Source organism: Canis lupus, chromosome 24 (assembly GCF_011100685.1).
Source record: "Canis lupus familiaris isolate Mischka breed German Shepherd chromosome 24, alternate assembly UU_Cfam_GSD_1.0, whole genome shotgun sequence".
In the NCBI taxonomy this organism is placed as follows: Eukaryota; Metazoa; Chordata; class Mammalia; order Carnivora; family Canidae; genus Canis; species Canis lupus.
Genome location: NC_049245.1, coordinates 6,703,201 through 6,719,665, shown reverse-complemented (window position 1 = coordinate 6,719,665; position 16,465 = coordinate 6,703,201). Strand labels below are relative to the sequence as shown.

Sequence of the window (16,465 nt, the reverse complement as noted above, 5' to 3'; positions counted from 1 at the left end):
ACAGGGCAGCATTAAATGGGTTAATTTTTCCTGATTATACTTTAAGTCCTAAAAAACAGTGATTTCTGTTTCCTTCTAATTAGATGTGATGATTAAATCACCTTGGATGCTGCAGTTTTCTTTAAGAGATAATCTGCTTTCTCAGCTAATTTCTTTAAGAGCTAATCTGTTTTAGCTAATTATAAATCTCATTCTTTTAAAAAAAAAAAAAAGATAGCTCTTTAATTAACTCTTTTAGTAGAAGCAAAAATCCTTTGATAAAAATCAGCTTCTTTCCAGTCTACTGTTATTTAAGGGAGAAAATATCCCCAAATGTTGAACACAGCACAGGTGGAAATAGCTTCTTAGATTCAGTGAAAATATTCTTCCAATTCCATAAAACTTTTTCAATGGTCCTAGTAAGTAATTCTCGTAAGTACTTCAGTGATATGCTGATCTAGTACCTGACCAAGAAGTAGGAAAAAACAGTAAAAAAAGAAAAAAGAAAAAAAGAATATATCCTGTGAAAGGAGTATCCCTGAAGCTAAAACAGAGTGATGGGGGTGACATGATTAGACACACGACACTCGTCCTTTCAAAGCCCCTCTCCTCCTCTAATTTAGCACTTGTGTCAGCTCCCCACTCCCATTCAGATTCCCCTCCACACTGCTCTTCCTACTGAGAGGTTAGCTGACTTAGCCAGCCCAAAGTGTGTGCCCGAACACACCTGCTGGCACTCTCTCTTCCAAGAGGAGAACACTGTCCACATGCATTGAGTATGGTAACTAGAAAAGGCATCCATGGCAGAAACCTTCCTGACTGAAAGCCTGTGTGACTGACAAGAGGTGGAGACACCAGAGTGACAGTTTACCCAAGAGGAAAACCAAGACATATCTAACCCACCTGTACCAACCATTCAGCGGTCACTCATTTTACTCCATTTACCCCAAACATGACTGGACTGAGCTAAAATCACACTCCTCATTTTTACTAGTTAGTAAAGTCAAAAGCCATTTTTCTTCTTGGTTAAAAATAAATAAATAAAAGACACAGGACTGACCCTCTCTAGCCTTGCTTTTTCCAGGTTTTTAATGGTTTGCAAAGACTGCCTTTGCTGCCTAGAACTGCACATATACTCTGCTCTTTCATCCCCTGAGTGATGCCAACCTCAGCCTCTAATGATAGCAATTAAAGCCACATGGCTCTCAGGGATTGTTTTGGAAATGCTTTCAGAGAGGGAGTAGTCTTATGCCTTCTCTCCCTACAGGAAAAGATAAGATTGGTGTATTGAATTTACCAATTTATGAAAATAATCAGTTAACAGATTCTCACTGGCAATTTATCTGAGAAATACAGCATTCAACAGTAAATCCTTCTGCATTTCACCAACAGGTATGTGTTCCATGAAGAAACGACAAGCCGATCAATCCTTTTCCAATCAATCAAATAATTCTAGCTTTAAACAAATCGTTAAGTATGCCTTGAATTGGTTTTACTATTGAATTTAAAGCAAATAATCTTCATTTATAAAACAAACATGTGATACCACCTCTAACAAATGATCAGGTGACAAGATTTATAGCCAAGCTGATAGCAAACGACTGAAAAGGTCAGCAAAAAGCTAGATTAAAACTTACAAATTGTTATGAACAAGATAGGTAGTCATTTCTGTCACAGCATGTGTAATGCTTTCAAATTAAAATGTTTATTGGTTTTTATTAAATTGCTAGGTATTCCTAAAAACTATTAGTAAAAAACAATTTAAGACTATATCCGGACATTTCAAAGCACTCAAAATTAGAATTTGAAGTACTAAAATATAAAATTTCATGAGAAAAATAGGGATTAAGAAACTAATGTTTTTACTAATGCTATTATCAGCAAATTCATCAACATAATTATCTAGGGAAGTGTCAACACGTTCCTAACTACAATCCAATTTATATTTTCAATATTGTGTATTCTTGAAGACCTTACCAACAGAATCCAATTTTCTTTCTCAATCTGTTTTAACCATTCAGCACAGTGAACAAAATTCAACCCTAAAAATGTTCTCAACGCCTGTTTTTCTTTCCACAGAGGACTATTTTTTCAAAACAAAAATAGTATAGAACCAGGTCAGCCATGAAACTGGGTTTCAGAAAGTGCCTGCACACCAGCACTGACATCAGGTCACATCTCCAGGGCTCCTTTCTCTGCCAGTCACTCACTACCACTCATTCTTCTGCCTTGACTCTCACTAGCTTAAGGGAAACTTGGCAGCCACCTGAAGTATTCAGACTCTCCAAGTACCACATTTCCCACTGGAAACAAAGTAAAAGGATGACAAAAAACTAAACGGTGGTCATGCTTCAGCTACTATTAAGCTGGGAACCACCGTCTCATGAATGCTGAACGTGGCCTCCCCCAACCCAGGGTTCTCATCTGTTCTGAGGAACTCAGCAGCCTCACTGCATCATCAGCACTGCCTACACATGAATTTCAGTTGCAGTTAACCATCATGTACCAGACAAATCTCATTTAATAAGTCATAGAGAACATTATGAGATACATAAAGACAACTTACTTGAGAAAGAGAGAGAGTGAGCAATCAGGGGTAGGGGCAGAGAGCTGAGCAGGGAACCCAGACAGCAAGGCTCAATCCTAGGACCCTGAGATCATCACCTGAGCTGAAGTCAGAGACTTAACTGACTAAACCACCCAGGCACCCCTATTGTGGTTCTTTAAAAATGGGATGGGACAAAGAGGGAGGGTTAGGTGAAATGAGGAAAGAAAAATGAGTTTCAAACAGCAAGTACTAAAAAGCATGCACTTAAAATAACAGCAAAAGTTAGGATTTAAAAAATAGAAAGTCAAGGTATCACTTACTCTTGCTTCATTCTGCTGAAGTTTCTCCTCCATACTTAAGGCTGTGGGGGAGTCTAAGAGGGCAATCTACGATTTAAGCCATAAAAGAGAACAGCAATTAGTAAAAAGCAGTATCAAAAGGAAGGAATTGACCATGATTAATAAATTATCCAAAATTGCCAAATAAACTATTAAGCAAAGGTAAAAAGTATTGTCCCACACCCCCTAAAAAGTGTCAATAATCATTAAGTCTTTAATCAATGGAGTACTTATAATATTCAGAACTATGGCATCCTAGCAAACCTACATTTGCAACACAAATCACCTAAGGGAAAGAAAAAGACAAACACATAACATACTGACATTTTGCCAAAACCAAACACAACCTAAATCCTCAAGGATTTATCTGTTTTGAATATGCACATTGTAAAAATTCAAAAAGAAGCATAAGCATTGCTCAACCACAGGCTTCTGAGATTTACACATATTGATTACATGCAAATGAAACTTATTTATTTTCACTGCTGGATTATACTCCATGTAGGTATGGCTATACCACAATCTACATACCCATTTTTTTTATCCATGTTGCAAAAGTATAAAGATTGACAAAAGAATGATAAACACTAAAATCAGGTTAGAAATGGGACAAGGCAAATAGAGACAGGAGAGGCAAAGGGAGCCAGGTGGGGCACACAGGGGCTCTCTATGTATTTGGAATTCATAATCTGAGAGGTAGGGGCAGAGTACTCCCTAGGATGTCATCTAAAACAAAAAAAAAAAGGGGTCATAGGAAAGGTACAGATTATACAGTCAATGATTCTGTAATAGCCTTGTATGGCGACAGACTGTAGCTATACTTGTTGTGGTGAGCATAGTATGTAGAGATGTTGAATCACTATGTTGTACACCTGAAACTAATGTAGCCTTGTGTGTCAACTATACTCAAAAAAGAGAGAGAGTCTTTATCCCTCCCCATCCACAGGCAACCACTCTTAACCCAATATGCTATGTAAACCTGCAGTTATTCTGGTCATATGCAAGCATATTTTTGTTGTCTTTTAAACAAACAGCACAAATACTATTCTGAATAGTGCCATGTTCACTCAATATATCTCGTAGAAAATTCAGTACAAATAAATTCACTTCATTATTTTTCAACAATTCCATTCCCCTCTATGGATATTCCATAATTTATGTCTGTACTTTCCTATTAATGGAAATGCAGGTTTTTTCTAATCTTCTGTTTTACCAGCAGTTGCCTACCACATACACAGCTGTACCAATAAATTCCTCAAAGGGAATTTGTGATCATTTTATATGTATGATTTTTTTTAATTGCCAAGTTGTCCTCCTTAGAGATTATAGCATTTTTTTCATTATTATTTACTTTTCAATTGCTATTCAAATGAATGCAACAGCCCACAAGGTGATCATCTTAAGCTCAGTTAAACATGCAGGCTAACAAGACTACCATGGACCACCCTCGGCTTCTGTCCCCTGGCAAGACAGCAGAGCTAACAACTGGACAGCAAGGTCCTCCTAAACTCTCTTCAACAGTCCTCACAGCTGTCAGGAGCTATTGTGTTTGGCATGAAGGGCTGAGATTCACACATGTAGGGGGCTCACCTTGGCTTAAAAGTCCTACACCCAACAGAAGGCAACATCTCTTGTACAGGCATGCCCTCCACAGTCCACAAGAGACACACTCAGTTAAGAGTCCCTGCACTCAGGGAAATCCAAAGCTATGGCTTCCTACATGCATTTATAGTCTATATACAGTTCATCCTAATCCAGACACAATTCTCCTATTAGGGGTCATCTTTATCATTAGAGATGTTGCCTAGTTATAAAGCTGCATCCCACTTTTATCCAAATTACAGAGAATAAAGCCAATAAGTTAATCATTAATGAAGGAAATTCATCCTTCATGAAGGAAAAGGAGTTCTGCTAACACATTACTACAACACATTATTGTGGCACCTAGCATGTTGTCTTGCACACAGATGGTACTCAATAAATACTTGCCACTGAAGAAATGCAAGTGGCAGGCATTATTATGAATTGCATTGTTTATATATGCTTGACAATTTTCAAAACAATCAGTAACCCCTTTATAACATGACTAATTTTACAGACTCCTCTATTGGGATCTTTCATCTATGCTCAAAACACTCCTACCACATCAATTACTCAGAAGATAATCAGACTGAACACATGCATGAGGCTATCATAACCACTACACCTTTGGAAAACCTACCTAAGTCCTTTTAAAAGAAATATTTGGTAAAACTAAATCATTTTCAATTAAATTACTCTTTGCAGGGTGTCCAATTAGAAGAAAACTGTTCAAGGATTAAATAATACTCAGATGAAGTTCATGTGTTAAAACCAAATACACTACGCCAAAACTGTAGTAGTATCAATTCCACTAACAACAAGTACAAGCACCTGCTGCCTCCTGCCCTTGCCAATATACTCTGCAATCAGGCATTGTAATCTTTGCCCATCCAATCAGTTTTCTAAGAATTTTCAGGTATAATTTACATGCAGCAAAATACACACTTAATGACTGTGGATATATCTATTTTCATATATATATATATATATATATTCATTTCACTCTTCTTAGTATTTGTAGTTACTGTATTTTAAGGGACATTAAGCATATTTTCATAGACTAGGAACTTTGTTCTGTGAACTCTGCTCATATTGTTTACTTTTCTGCCAGCTTGTGACCTTATTCTTATTTTTTTAAGATTTTATTTGTTTATTTGAGAGAAAGAAAGAGAGTGCACGCATGCTCAAGCCCTAGCCAAGGTAAGAGTAGAGGGAGAGGAAGAAGCAGGTTCCTTACTGAGGATCCCAGGACCCCAGGATCAAGACCTGAGCCGAAGGCAGAAGCTTAACCAACTTGCTACCCAGGTTCATCTATCTTTTTTTAGAGCCCTTTTATCTTACCTTCTTAATAGAAGCTCTTTTCATAATAAAGTGCACAAGTTGGCAATCTTTTTTTCCAAATTTGTACTGATCAGAGCAAATTTTCAAGGTGTCATGAAAACATGCTATGTCCTTCCTTACCTTGGTCTATGCGAGCGCTCATGAAATGAGAAGAGTTATGGTTCCCTGTGGCAAATATGTTTGGCTCTGTCTCCTGCTATTTCCTATAGTGTTTTTGTTGTTTTTTTTTTCTTTTATAAAAGCTGACAGCATGTTTCATTTTAATTATGAACTGTACTCTGCTGTAATAAAGTGTTTTTAGGTATATATAATATACATAAAATATAAAAGCAACATAATGCTGTTTTGTACTACCTTCCTTCCCCTTTGAATTACCTAGTAGGCCAGTGCTCAGTCTTAGACAAACATCACGTAACAATCTTACTCTGTGACCCTCTCAGAGATTTATCTATCTTAAAAGTCTGCACATGAAGATATTTCTATTATCTATCTATCATTTAAAGTTTCTCCATGACTCCAACCACACAAATGAGAAATTCATTCTACTTTCTTGGCTTCCTGACTTTTCTGGCTTATTTCATGTCTGTGTTGTTTAATTTTCTCATCTCTGGATACATTCAAGAGAAAAGGAGTTCACAGACATTCCCTCGGCCAGAGTCAAAGCAGAAGTCTGAAAATATGCTTTAAATATAACAAAAGAGAACATCTGAAAAGACAAGCTATCAAAATGCTTGACTTCATTACTCATCTGAGAAGTGCAAATTACAACCCTTCTATAGCACAACTACGCACCCATCAGATGATTACAAGGAAAAGTGGACAATTCCCTTTGTGTGGATGGGGACCTGCAGCACTAGAACTGGCACTTTCATATACTGGTGGTAGAAAATAAATTGGTGGAGACTCCTTAAAAAAATTGTTTGGCAGTATTTACTAAAACTGAGCCTATGTACACCTTCTGACCACCAACTCCACATTTAGGTATGAAACTAGTATGTTCACTAAAAGACATGTAGAAGAGAGTCAACAGCAGCCTAATAGCTCCAAAAAGGAAACTCCCCAAATTCCCATCAAAATGAGAATGGCTAAATGAGCAGGGACCTATGTATAAGGTAGAATATGGTACAGCAGTGAGAATGAATGGATCTACAATATGCAACTACATGGATCAATCTCACAAACACGACACTGAAAGAAATGAAGTTGAAAGAATATAGACTACATGATTCCATTTATATAAAGAACAAAAATAAGCAACACGAAAACCTAATCTGTGCCCTCAGAAGTCAGAGTGATGGTTCCTCTTGAAGGAAATGGCAGGTAATGTCTGAAAAGGAACATCAAGAGGGTCTTCCAGGGTGCTGGTAATGTCTGTTCCTTCATGTCAGTGCAGGTTAGATGGATGGATTCACCTTGTGAAAATTCACTGATCTGTATAACTTACAATATGTAATTTTCCTGTACATATACAATCCTTCAATAAAGAGTTCATACACACACACACACACACATATATATATGCAAACTGCTACACATACATCTGTATATCTCTATGTAGTAGGAGAAGCAAATACATGTTAAATTCTTGAGTTGTATTTTTACATTGTGCTTTTGAAACTCTGATGCACTTGACATTCTTCCCTGGTAAATAAATACATAACCTTATTAAAAGGAGTAGTTGATTTTTATTTAACTGTCCTTAAGCAAATAATGGAACTTTGATTGAATGACATTCTCAATGAACCATGGTAGCACTTGGAATACTGTAGGAATAGAGCAACGTTATCAAAAAAAAAAAAAATATATATATACAGAGATTTTTAACGGGCATTTAAGAACACCTGCTTATTTTACTGAGCATCACAAATTTAATTAATTTAGGATAAGCCTGTATTGTTTGACAACAATTTATAGTTTCATACTATGATAAATTATTTTAACTTGGTACTCCTATTTTATTATATAATGTATTAAGTTTATCAAAGGATTTTATCTTCAATGATTCTAAAATAGACTTAACTATCTTTTCTATCCTTACCCTCAAAACTACAGCAACAAAAATATTCCTTTAATTACAGCATGGCCTTTGGTCATGAAAAAAGATAAAAGGCAATTGGCACACACAATACCTCTGAAGACATTATTCAGATAGAATATGTACAAGTTTTAATAAAGTTTTCTGTCTATACGATAAGGCTCCCTTCAAGGATTTCCTCAGTTTAATTTTAAAAGGCTGATTTTCTTTTCCTTAATTTCCATAACTTAGTAAATCATTAGGTACAACAACTTGGACCAAGAATTTTCCAAATACTTTCTTCACATGTAAAGTCTGGGTGATGCTATCATATCACCCTTAAACGTTCACCTCAAATAAGTAACATTTTACTAACACTGAAAAAAAGATCCCAAGAACATGGTGTACAAATTAAAATGGCTATTGTGATTCATGTCATAAGTTAGAGGAGGCTGACAACATCACACACAGCTAGACTATTCATTCTGGCAACTTCCTTTCACACATAGGAAAGGTCCACATCAAAATGTAAAATATACATGGAGACACTTCTAAGTGCAATGAACAATTCCTATTCAACTAATGTCTACCATCTTACAGGAAAGAACTGTCAGGTGTATTTCAGAATACAGGAACCTCAGGGAGGTTTTCATTCCACTGACAGTTTCATGATCAAACCACTTATGGTATGCCAAGGACTTCAAGGGCCTATATTCCTAGATGAAAAGCTACTCTAGCGAGAGCACACTACATTTAAAGAAAAGCATTTTTTTAAATGATACACTTACACCCATTATGGGTTAAGAAAATGAGAAGAAACATATCTTTGTTTATTTCTAACTTGAATCTAAGACAAATATTTAAAAAAGGCTATCCCTGATTTTCTTTCAAGGGTAGCCATTCTTCACAACAGTACCTAAAACCTATCAGGATCTAATTCACACTGTTCATCACAAAATGTAACTCTGTATGTACACTATGCAGGTAAGTTTACTGCGAAGAAAACATAAGAACAAAGCCCCTTCACTAGAATCCTGAAAGACCCTGAAGTGAGACCGTTTTGACATTCAAGCAAGGTCTCAGGGACATCACCTCAGCCAGCCATAGGTATGCCACATGTGCCAACTGTATCACCATAACCACCTCTGTAATGGACAATGCAAAATAGATTCAGAAAAGTCTTCAGGTCTTTCATTCTGTTAAAATACACTTTCAAGTCATAAAATGCATGGGTAGAATCTTAAATATTACTCCAAGCACTTCAATTTCCTTCCACTAATGGAGATTATGCCGCTAATCCTATTGCATGCTAAATTTCCATCCATAATTGATAACTATTAGATAGTTAATCATTTCAGGTTTAGTGGATAAAATCTTCCACACAGAGCACATAATGAATGCAAAGGCCAATGGGAGGGTAATGTAAAGGAAAGACTGGCTAACTCATTCAAAGCTTTACTTAGCACTTATTTACTCAAGTCAATACAACGAGTGAGATAATTGTCTCATTAAGATCTAGAAATAGATGTCATTACTCAAAGAAAATTATCTATAAATCTCAGAAAAACCCAACCTGATTGCCTTGAGCAAGCAGTGTTTTGAGTCTGGCTATTTCAGCACGCAGCTCACGGATGAGTTTGACGTTGGCATCCTCATTAATAGTAGGCTTGTTGATGATGTTTTTGGCTCTATTTGCATAGCGAAGAGTACTTAGGGTTTCTCCATAATTGACATCAGCAGGTGAAATAGCTGTGAAGAATGAATTCAAAAAATAATTTATCCAGCACTCCGTGTTTCATTTAACACAAAGTTGGTTTGTAATTTAAAAGTAAGATTAACCTCAGGTCATTGGATAGACTAAATATTCATTGCCACAGTAATGAATATTAAAAATTATCTAAGATTAATAGGAAAGGTGCTCACTATACCAAATTAAATGTCATTTTGCTCCTCTTAAGTCTAGAATCAGCTAACTACCTAACCAACTCTCAAAAGAGATATGAGAATACTCCACCATACTTTAAGGAGTCTCTCTGTTGAAGACACACGAAGAAGATTTCAAGATTATCTGTACTTCTTAATATTACATAGAAATTAAAATACTTTTAAAAATTTTGGCAAAGTCCACCATCCATAAAAATCCAGAGCATGATCATTTTTTCAAGAGTCAGTAGGTCAGTGAATGCTTTTCCTCCTAAAGCTTTGGTTAATGGCATCCCCTTCCACCACCACAGCCTGTAGGGCTCAGGTAACTAGATAATTGCATCTGGGGTGCATACCCCAGGACAGATCCCTTTTCTCCAGCATTAATGCAAGGTCTGGGGAGCAGGGGAGATGCAAACATGGGAAGGAAAGGGGAGAAAGGGCAAGAGAAAGTGAAGTTAAAAGTTTCTGAGTTCCCCCAAGCGAATTTCTCCCCTCTGCACATTTTTCTTCTCTGCTACATTCTTCCAGTTAGTAAAAATGCAGCAACATAGTAGAGTACTGCTATCATTATTTATGTGCATTGTTACTTTTCCTCTCAATTCCTCATTTTAAATTCCACATATACTGCTTTAAAACAGAAAAACAAAAGGTAGATTGTTTTCACTTTATGTTCCTGCAATGATTTTCTCCTGTGAGTTCATGGAATGAAAAGTTTCTGTCCTGTACTTTGTGCAAAGAAAGGGTAGGAGTCATTGTGCATGTATCCCAGCTTGCACAACACATGACAAGTTTATCCAACTAGGAAACGGGAAAGTGAGTTAATAATATGAGAGTGTAGATGAGATCGCAGTGATTTTCTCCAAGATAGAAAAATTATTTTTTTAAGATTTAAAAAAAGGTATTATTTCCTAATGAGACATTTTAAACTTCCAGGTCTATAGTTAGTTCCTATAAAACACTGTATGCTGAGAAAAAGAACTTGGAATTCTTACTGGCGATCATGATGGTTTTAGAGTTCCCACCAAGGCTATCTTTCAACAACCAAGTCAAAACAGAATCCCTGTAAGGCACAAAAACTTGCTTCTTCTTCACAAGAGGGTTTGCCGCATCCTGAGATAAATCAGCTGCACGGGAGGGAAGAAAAACAAAAACAAAACAACTAGTGAAGTTTTTTTCTCTAATTTGGCTTCTAAAAACCTTGAGGCTATAAACCCAGTCTGTAACACAAACATTAAACATAATTGTTTCGTGCTACTACAATATCGTAAAGAGTAGGAGGTGGCGGGGAACACACAGAAACCCACCTAAGGCAGAAATGACATTTCCCAGAGTCACGAGGGATTTGTTAATATTCCCTCCTTCCTTTAGTCTAACGCCCGTGGCACCCGTAGCATCCGCGCGCTCACTTCCAGCAAGATCAACTAGGTGGATCTTACTCACGGTTTCACACGGCATTTCAGAATCAAATTTTGCCTGTAGCAAAACATAAAAGCAAAATTGAAGAGGTGTACAGAGCCCTGATGTTGTCTGTGATACAGATCCTAATTATTTTCTACTCCTCACTATGATCGCTCAGGGTAGGGTTTGTTGTTTTTTCTTTTTTTAATTTTGTTGTCCCGTTGGCCACCTTAATGATTATAGAAACTTCCAAATGAAACTGAATACAACAGAAGTCTACCATATGTGATTCTTAAACTTTCTGAAGAACTGTACCATTACTCCAATCACTTGGTTGTTCCCAACAAAGGCTTACTGATTTTGACTGTGGTAGAACAGGACACAAGTCGTTGCGGGTATTCACAAAGAAAATATAAGTAAACAAATAATTAGTTTTGTTCTCATCTAGGGTCTCTCCAAAAGATGATAAATGTAGACACTTATGTAAAAGAAATCTGATCATTATTCAATAGTAAAACTTGTTTCATGAATTATAAAAAACTGAAAACCTTAAATAATGTATTCCTTGATTCTGAATTCTACCAAAATTTTACCTTCCCAACAAAGGCCTTTAACCTTTGTTTAACAGTCTGAACCAAAATGTCAAAAAGAAATTACCATACTTTGATAGTAGATATGTAAGCTTCTTAGAAAGTAGGGATGGAGGGATGGCCACACCCTAATCTACATTAACCAAAAAGGAGAAAATCCAATAGGCTACAGTAAATCAAAAAGCAAAAATCTAACAAAAGGTAAAGATGTGGAGCATTTATTGGGATTTGTTCTGATTGACCTTTGAGAATTTTTAAATTTTTCTTTGCTCTGTGATCCCCCTCCTTAATAAAATGCTATCTTTTTGTATCTGGTATGTTCAATGGTTAATATAGGCCAGGATATCCCCAAACTCCTAACACACATTTAAGTCCCAAGAGGACACTCTGTATGCACATGTTTGCATTCATCTGTGCTACTGGCCTAGGTCTTAAAATACTTACCCTCAATGATTGCCACACATTTTCAAAATCCTCTCCACCTCCTGATCAGAATGAGTTCTTACATCAGTACTTAAAAACGCTGGTTGCCCTTTAATATTATTCTCATAATCCTAATCAACATTTTTGGGTGAGTGCCATGGAGCGATAATGAACTACAATGAGTTACTCACCTTGGCCCCCCACTGGTCTGACTTGGCAATCTATTATCTCCCACAGAGCTCGCAACAATGAAAACTTTTGCTTAATTATGCACAGGCAAGTGGTTGTTTTTGGATCTTTTTTTTTAATGTCTAGAACAGGGTTGAGGCCTGCTAAGTATTTCTTAAGGGTACACACCTGGACATCTCATATGACTGTGACCATTACCACAGAGAAATTCTGCACACAGCGCATGTTCAACTCTAATTAACAAGGAAATGACAAGCAGTCACCTTTGCCTGCTGCCATTCCTGGTTCAACAATGATCAGTCCTCAACTGGTGCTAATCATCAGTAAAGACCTTGGGGATGGAGCCAGCAGGCCCCACAGCTGCCCTCACCTGAGTGAACTTGATGGTGAAGATGGCATGAGACCTGCTACTGACGTCATTCATCCCAGTCGCTGCTGTGGTTCGATTGATATTTCCTGCATCCATAAGTTCTTCTACATCACCATAATTCTGTACTAAATGTTTGGATAAATCTGGGCGGCGGAGGAAGGAAGAAGGAGTTAGAAAATCTCCGTAATCTATAGTAAAGAGAGGAAGAAACTGACCTCTATGAAAGAACACAAAACTGTACAGATCTGTTGACTTATTTAAAGATCTTATTTGTTCCTACAGTTTGATAGTTTATAACATGGATTTGAAGGCTGGGCTGTCTGGGATCAAGTCCCAGTCTGCTGCTTACTGGTGGACATACATGGTTATGTGCAAGTCACTTAACCTCACTGAACCTCAGTCGCCTCTGATAATGCACACCTATCACATAGGGTATTTATGGTAAGTGTTAGCTATTATCGTCAACCTGAGGATCAGTCCTAGCACAGGAAATGTAATCACTAGCTTCATGCAAAACCAGAGAGCATTTTTCTAATCCTTTAAAAAAAACTTTTTATTCATTTTTGAGGAACATTTATATGTTCTAAAATCGAAGGCTACAAAAGGTATACTGTGAAAAGGGGTCTCCTGTAAAGGGGTCTCCCCCGACCTCTATTCTAAGATCCACTCCCCACTTGCCCTCTGTCAGGCAACCCAATGGAATTAGTTTCTCCAGACCCTTCTAGAAATAACCCATACAGATGCAGCCAATACATATATATATATATAAAGCCATCTTATTTTCCCTTTCAAACATGGCAGCATACCATAAACATTGTTTTGCATCCTGCTTTTTTCTATGTAACAATATGCTAAAGAATATCAGTGAAGGTAATTCCTCACTCAAGTTTATGGCTGTAGAGCCTTCAATTGTATGCAGGGACCATAACCAATTTAGCCAGTCTCCTGTTGAGACTATAGATGCTTGCTTACATTTTGTTCCAAATATACGTAACACTGCTATAAATAGTCTTGTACATACTCTTTTCAAATATTGTGAATATTTCTCCAGAATAAATTCTTAAGAGGCCCAAGTGCTAGATCAAAGCACATTTGAAATTTTGATGGATATTGCAAAATTGTCCTCCCTAAGAGGCAATTTATACCCAGCAGTTACTATGTATAAGACTACCAATGTCTTAACACTGTCTTATCAGGCTTGCTTACATCTATCAGGGATAGGTAATAAATGTTATCTTTTAAGACTTTTTTATTTTGCTTTTCTCTGAGTATGAGTGAGGCTGAGCATCTTTCCTCCATTTAAAAACCATCCGCATTCCTATTTCTGTGAGCAATCTATTCACATCTGTGTTTGTTTTTCTACTTGGTTGTTGTACTTGGTTGTTGTACTTGGTTGTTGAATCTGTCCCTACTGAGTTACATGATCTCTTTATATATGAGGGAAACTAGTCATCTGTCTGAAACTTGGATTGAAAAGACTTTCCCTACTTTATAAGTTGTCTTTTTCCTTTGTTGATGGGGTTTCTGCCAAATTTTATTTTTTTACCACTTCAAATTTAACACTTTCATTCCATGGTTCCTGAGTTTTAAGTAATTTTAAAAAAAACTTCCCTCCTCCAGGGACACCTGGGTGGTTCAGTGGTTGAGCGTCTGCCTTTGGCTCAAGGTGTGATCTTGGGATCCTGGGATCCAGTCCTGCATTGTTGGGCTCTCTGCTCAGCAGGGAGTCTGCATCTCCCTCTCTCTCTGCCCCCTCCCCTGCTTGTGCATGTTCTCTCTCTCTCTCAAATAAATAAAATCTTTTTAAAAAATTAAAATAAAATAAAATCTTTGTTCCATCTGCCATTTATCCTGGTATAAAAATGGAGCTATGCTACCAATTCACTCTTTTTGTTTCCTCCCAGACAGCTTAACAACCAATATTCCTCCAATGTTTGAATATCAGATTTATTAGAAACTAAATCCCCATAAGTATCTACATCAGATTCCGGATGTTTCCCCTGTTCGATTATTCTGTCTCTTCATAAACCAGCTTTATAATATGCTTTAACATCTGATAAGACAATTAAAGGGAAGCATGAAGGCACAGTTAGCCTGAAAGCTATTAACAATAATAGCTATTCCACGCTCCACAAAACAAATACATAATTATACAATTTACTTTGGGCATAAAAGGAGAAATTTCAATTGGAAATTTAATAAAATACACAGAGTCCTGTTAGTCCACCTGATAACACTAGGTGAAAAAGACAACCAAAATAGGAACACGTTTTTAAGCCCAGGACCAGTTCTCAGCCTTGCCTCCAACAAGACAGAGATGAAGGACAACAGCCACAGGAAAGCACATTTCCGTGTGTGATTCCAACAGCCAGCCACAACTTAGCTACCTACGTGAGTAAGCTGAGAGGAGCTTCATTATCAAGATAGCCTTAAACCTAGCCTATTTATAAATAATTAGCAAGGGCCAGTCCTTTACCCAGCATTACTTGTGACATTCCTCACAAGTGATTGTGACATAGCTAGTGTTATCACAACACAAATGCTAAGGACCACAGCACATGAAACTCTGTCAATGTTCTTCTCACAAGGTGAGAGGTCTTAGAATCTCCTTATGGTCATAAGCTACCACTAAGATCAGTAAAAATATACCACTAAGATGCAGTATCATTTAAAGAGACACCTTGTAGGGTCACTTATGTTGCCTAAGAACATTGGAAAACAAATTTCCAAAGAGTTCTTATTCTGAAAGCCAGAGGAAATCTATTGGCAAGCCCATAAAATCAGTGGATGCCCAGTGAAATATAAATTCATACTAGTGACACCTGTAGTGACAGCACGTCATTTTTACTATAATAAAATGCCCAAGATAAACTGTTTACGTCTCACTATTATTTTACATTTTTTCCCTGAAACTACTGTTTTTAACACCAATTTCCAAGAACAGAGCTGTGAAATATTCACTCTTACCTTCAACATAAGGTCCTTCTTTTGGGTGCTCTCGGACTCTTAAATTGAAAGTTTTGGATGACTTCCGCCTAAGTAGGTCTCTCACACGTTCATTATAAATTTCCAAGTAGCTAAAAATTTTAAATAGGATTGAATTCAGTAAGATGATTTCAGACATGAATAACAACAAAACAGTAACAGCAGCAACATGTTTTTGTGTGATAACTATTTATCAGGTACTATGCTTAGCAGGTAAGTGGATTACTTCATTTAATTCCTTCAATAGCCCAGAGGCAGGTACTACTATTATTCCCATTTTACAGGTTAGATAATAAAGGGGAATAGTTTTTTAAATGACTTGTCCAAGACCTCACAGCCACTAAAAGGTCAAGCAGCTCTAAGGACTTCTGATTGTCACGTTAGTCCCTTCAATGAAGAAAAAAAAACCCTCAACCATCCATATTTATTTAAAGATTACATGTATAGTGATTCTACCAACACAAAGAATAACACAAACCTTATTCAGATCAAAGAATAAGGCCAGTGGGGTATATACACTTAAATGTCAAAAGCTCACTCTATTTGAAATAAATATCCTATGTCAGAGTTTCTGACCAAACAGGATTTCTGCTAGCCTCCCAAATCCTAATCCAAATTGCACCCAAGAAAGTCACTGAAAACAGACATATTTCAAGCTTCACTTCTTTCTATGATAGTACAGGAGGGGAAAAGGCAGATTCTTCCTTCAAGTATCCAAAGGCTTTATCCTTTATCTACTCCTCGTGCCTGGAGAGAAGCTCCAACCGAGCTCACACATTCAGT

At 37.0% G+C, this 16,465-nt stretch overlaps 1 protein-coding gene across 19 annotated transcripts in view; it reads right to left on the bottom strand.

The window, feature by feature from the left end:
* The window catches only part of KIF16B (kinesin family member 16B), a 314,926-nt gene that overhangs the window by 243,842 nt on the left and 54,619 nt on the right, over positions 1–16,465 (bottom strand). For all 19 annotated transcript variants that reach the window (XR_005377520.1, XR_005377521.1, XR_005377522.1 and 16 more), the window contains exons 6-11: positions 15,665–15,774; positions 12,698–12,840; positions 11,032–11,200; positions 10,720–10,851; positions 9,375–9,550; positions 2,848–2,913 (exon numbers count right to left, since the gene is read on the bottom strand). Coding sequence is in view for 12 of the 19 variants with exons in the window: in XM_038571558.1 (XP_038427486.1) it covers positions 2,848–2,913; positions 9,375–9,550; positions 10,720–10,851; positions 11,032–11,200; positions 12,698–12,840; positions 15,665–15,774 (796 nt within the window). In the remaining 7 variants the exon portion in view is untranslated. The remainder of the gene's footprint in view (positions 1–2,847; positions 2,914–9,374; positions 9,551–10,719; positions 10,852–11,031; positions 11,201–12,697; positions 12,841–15,664; positions 15,775–16,465) is intronic.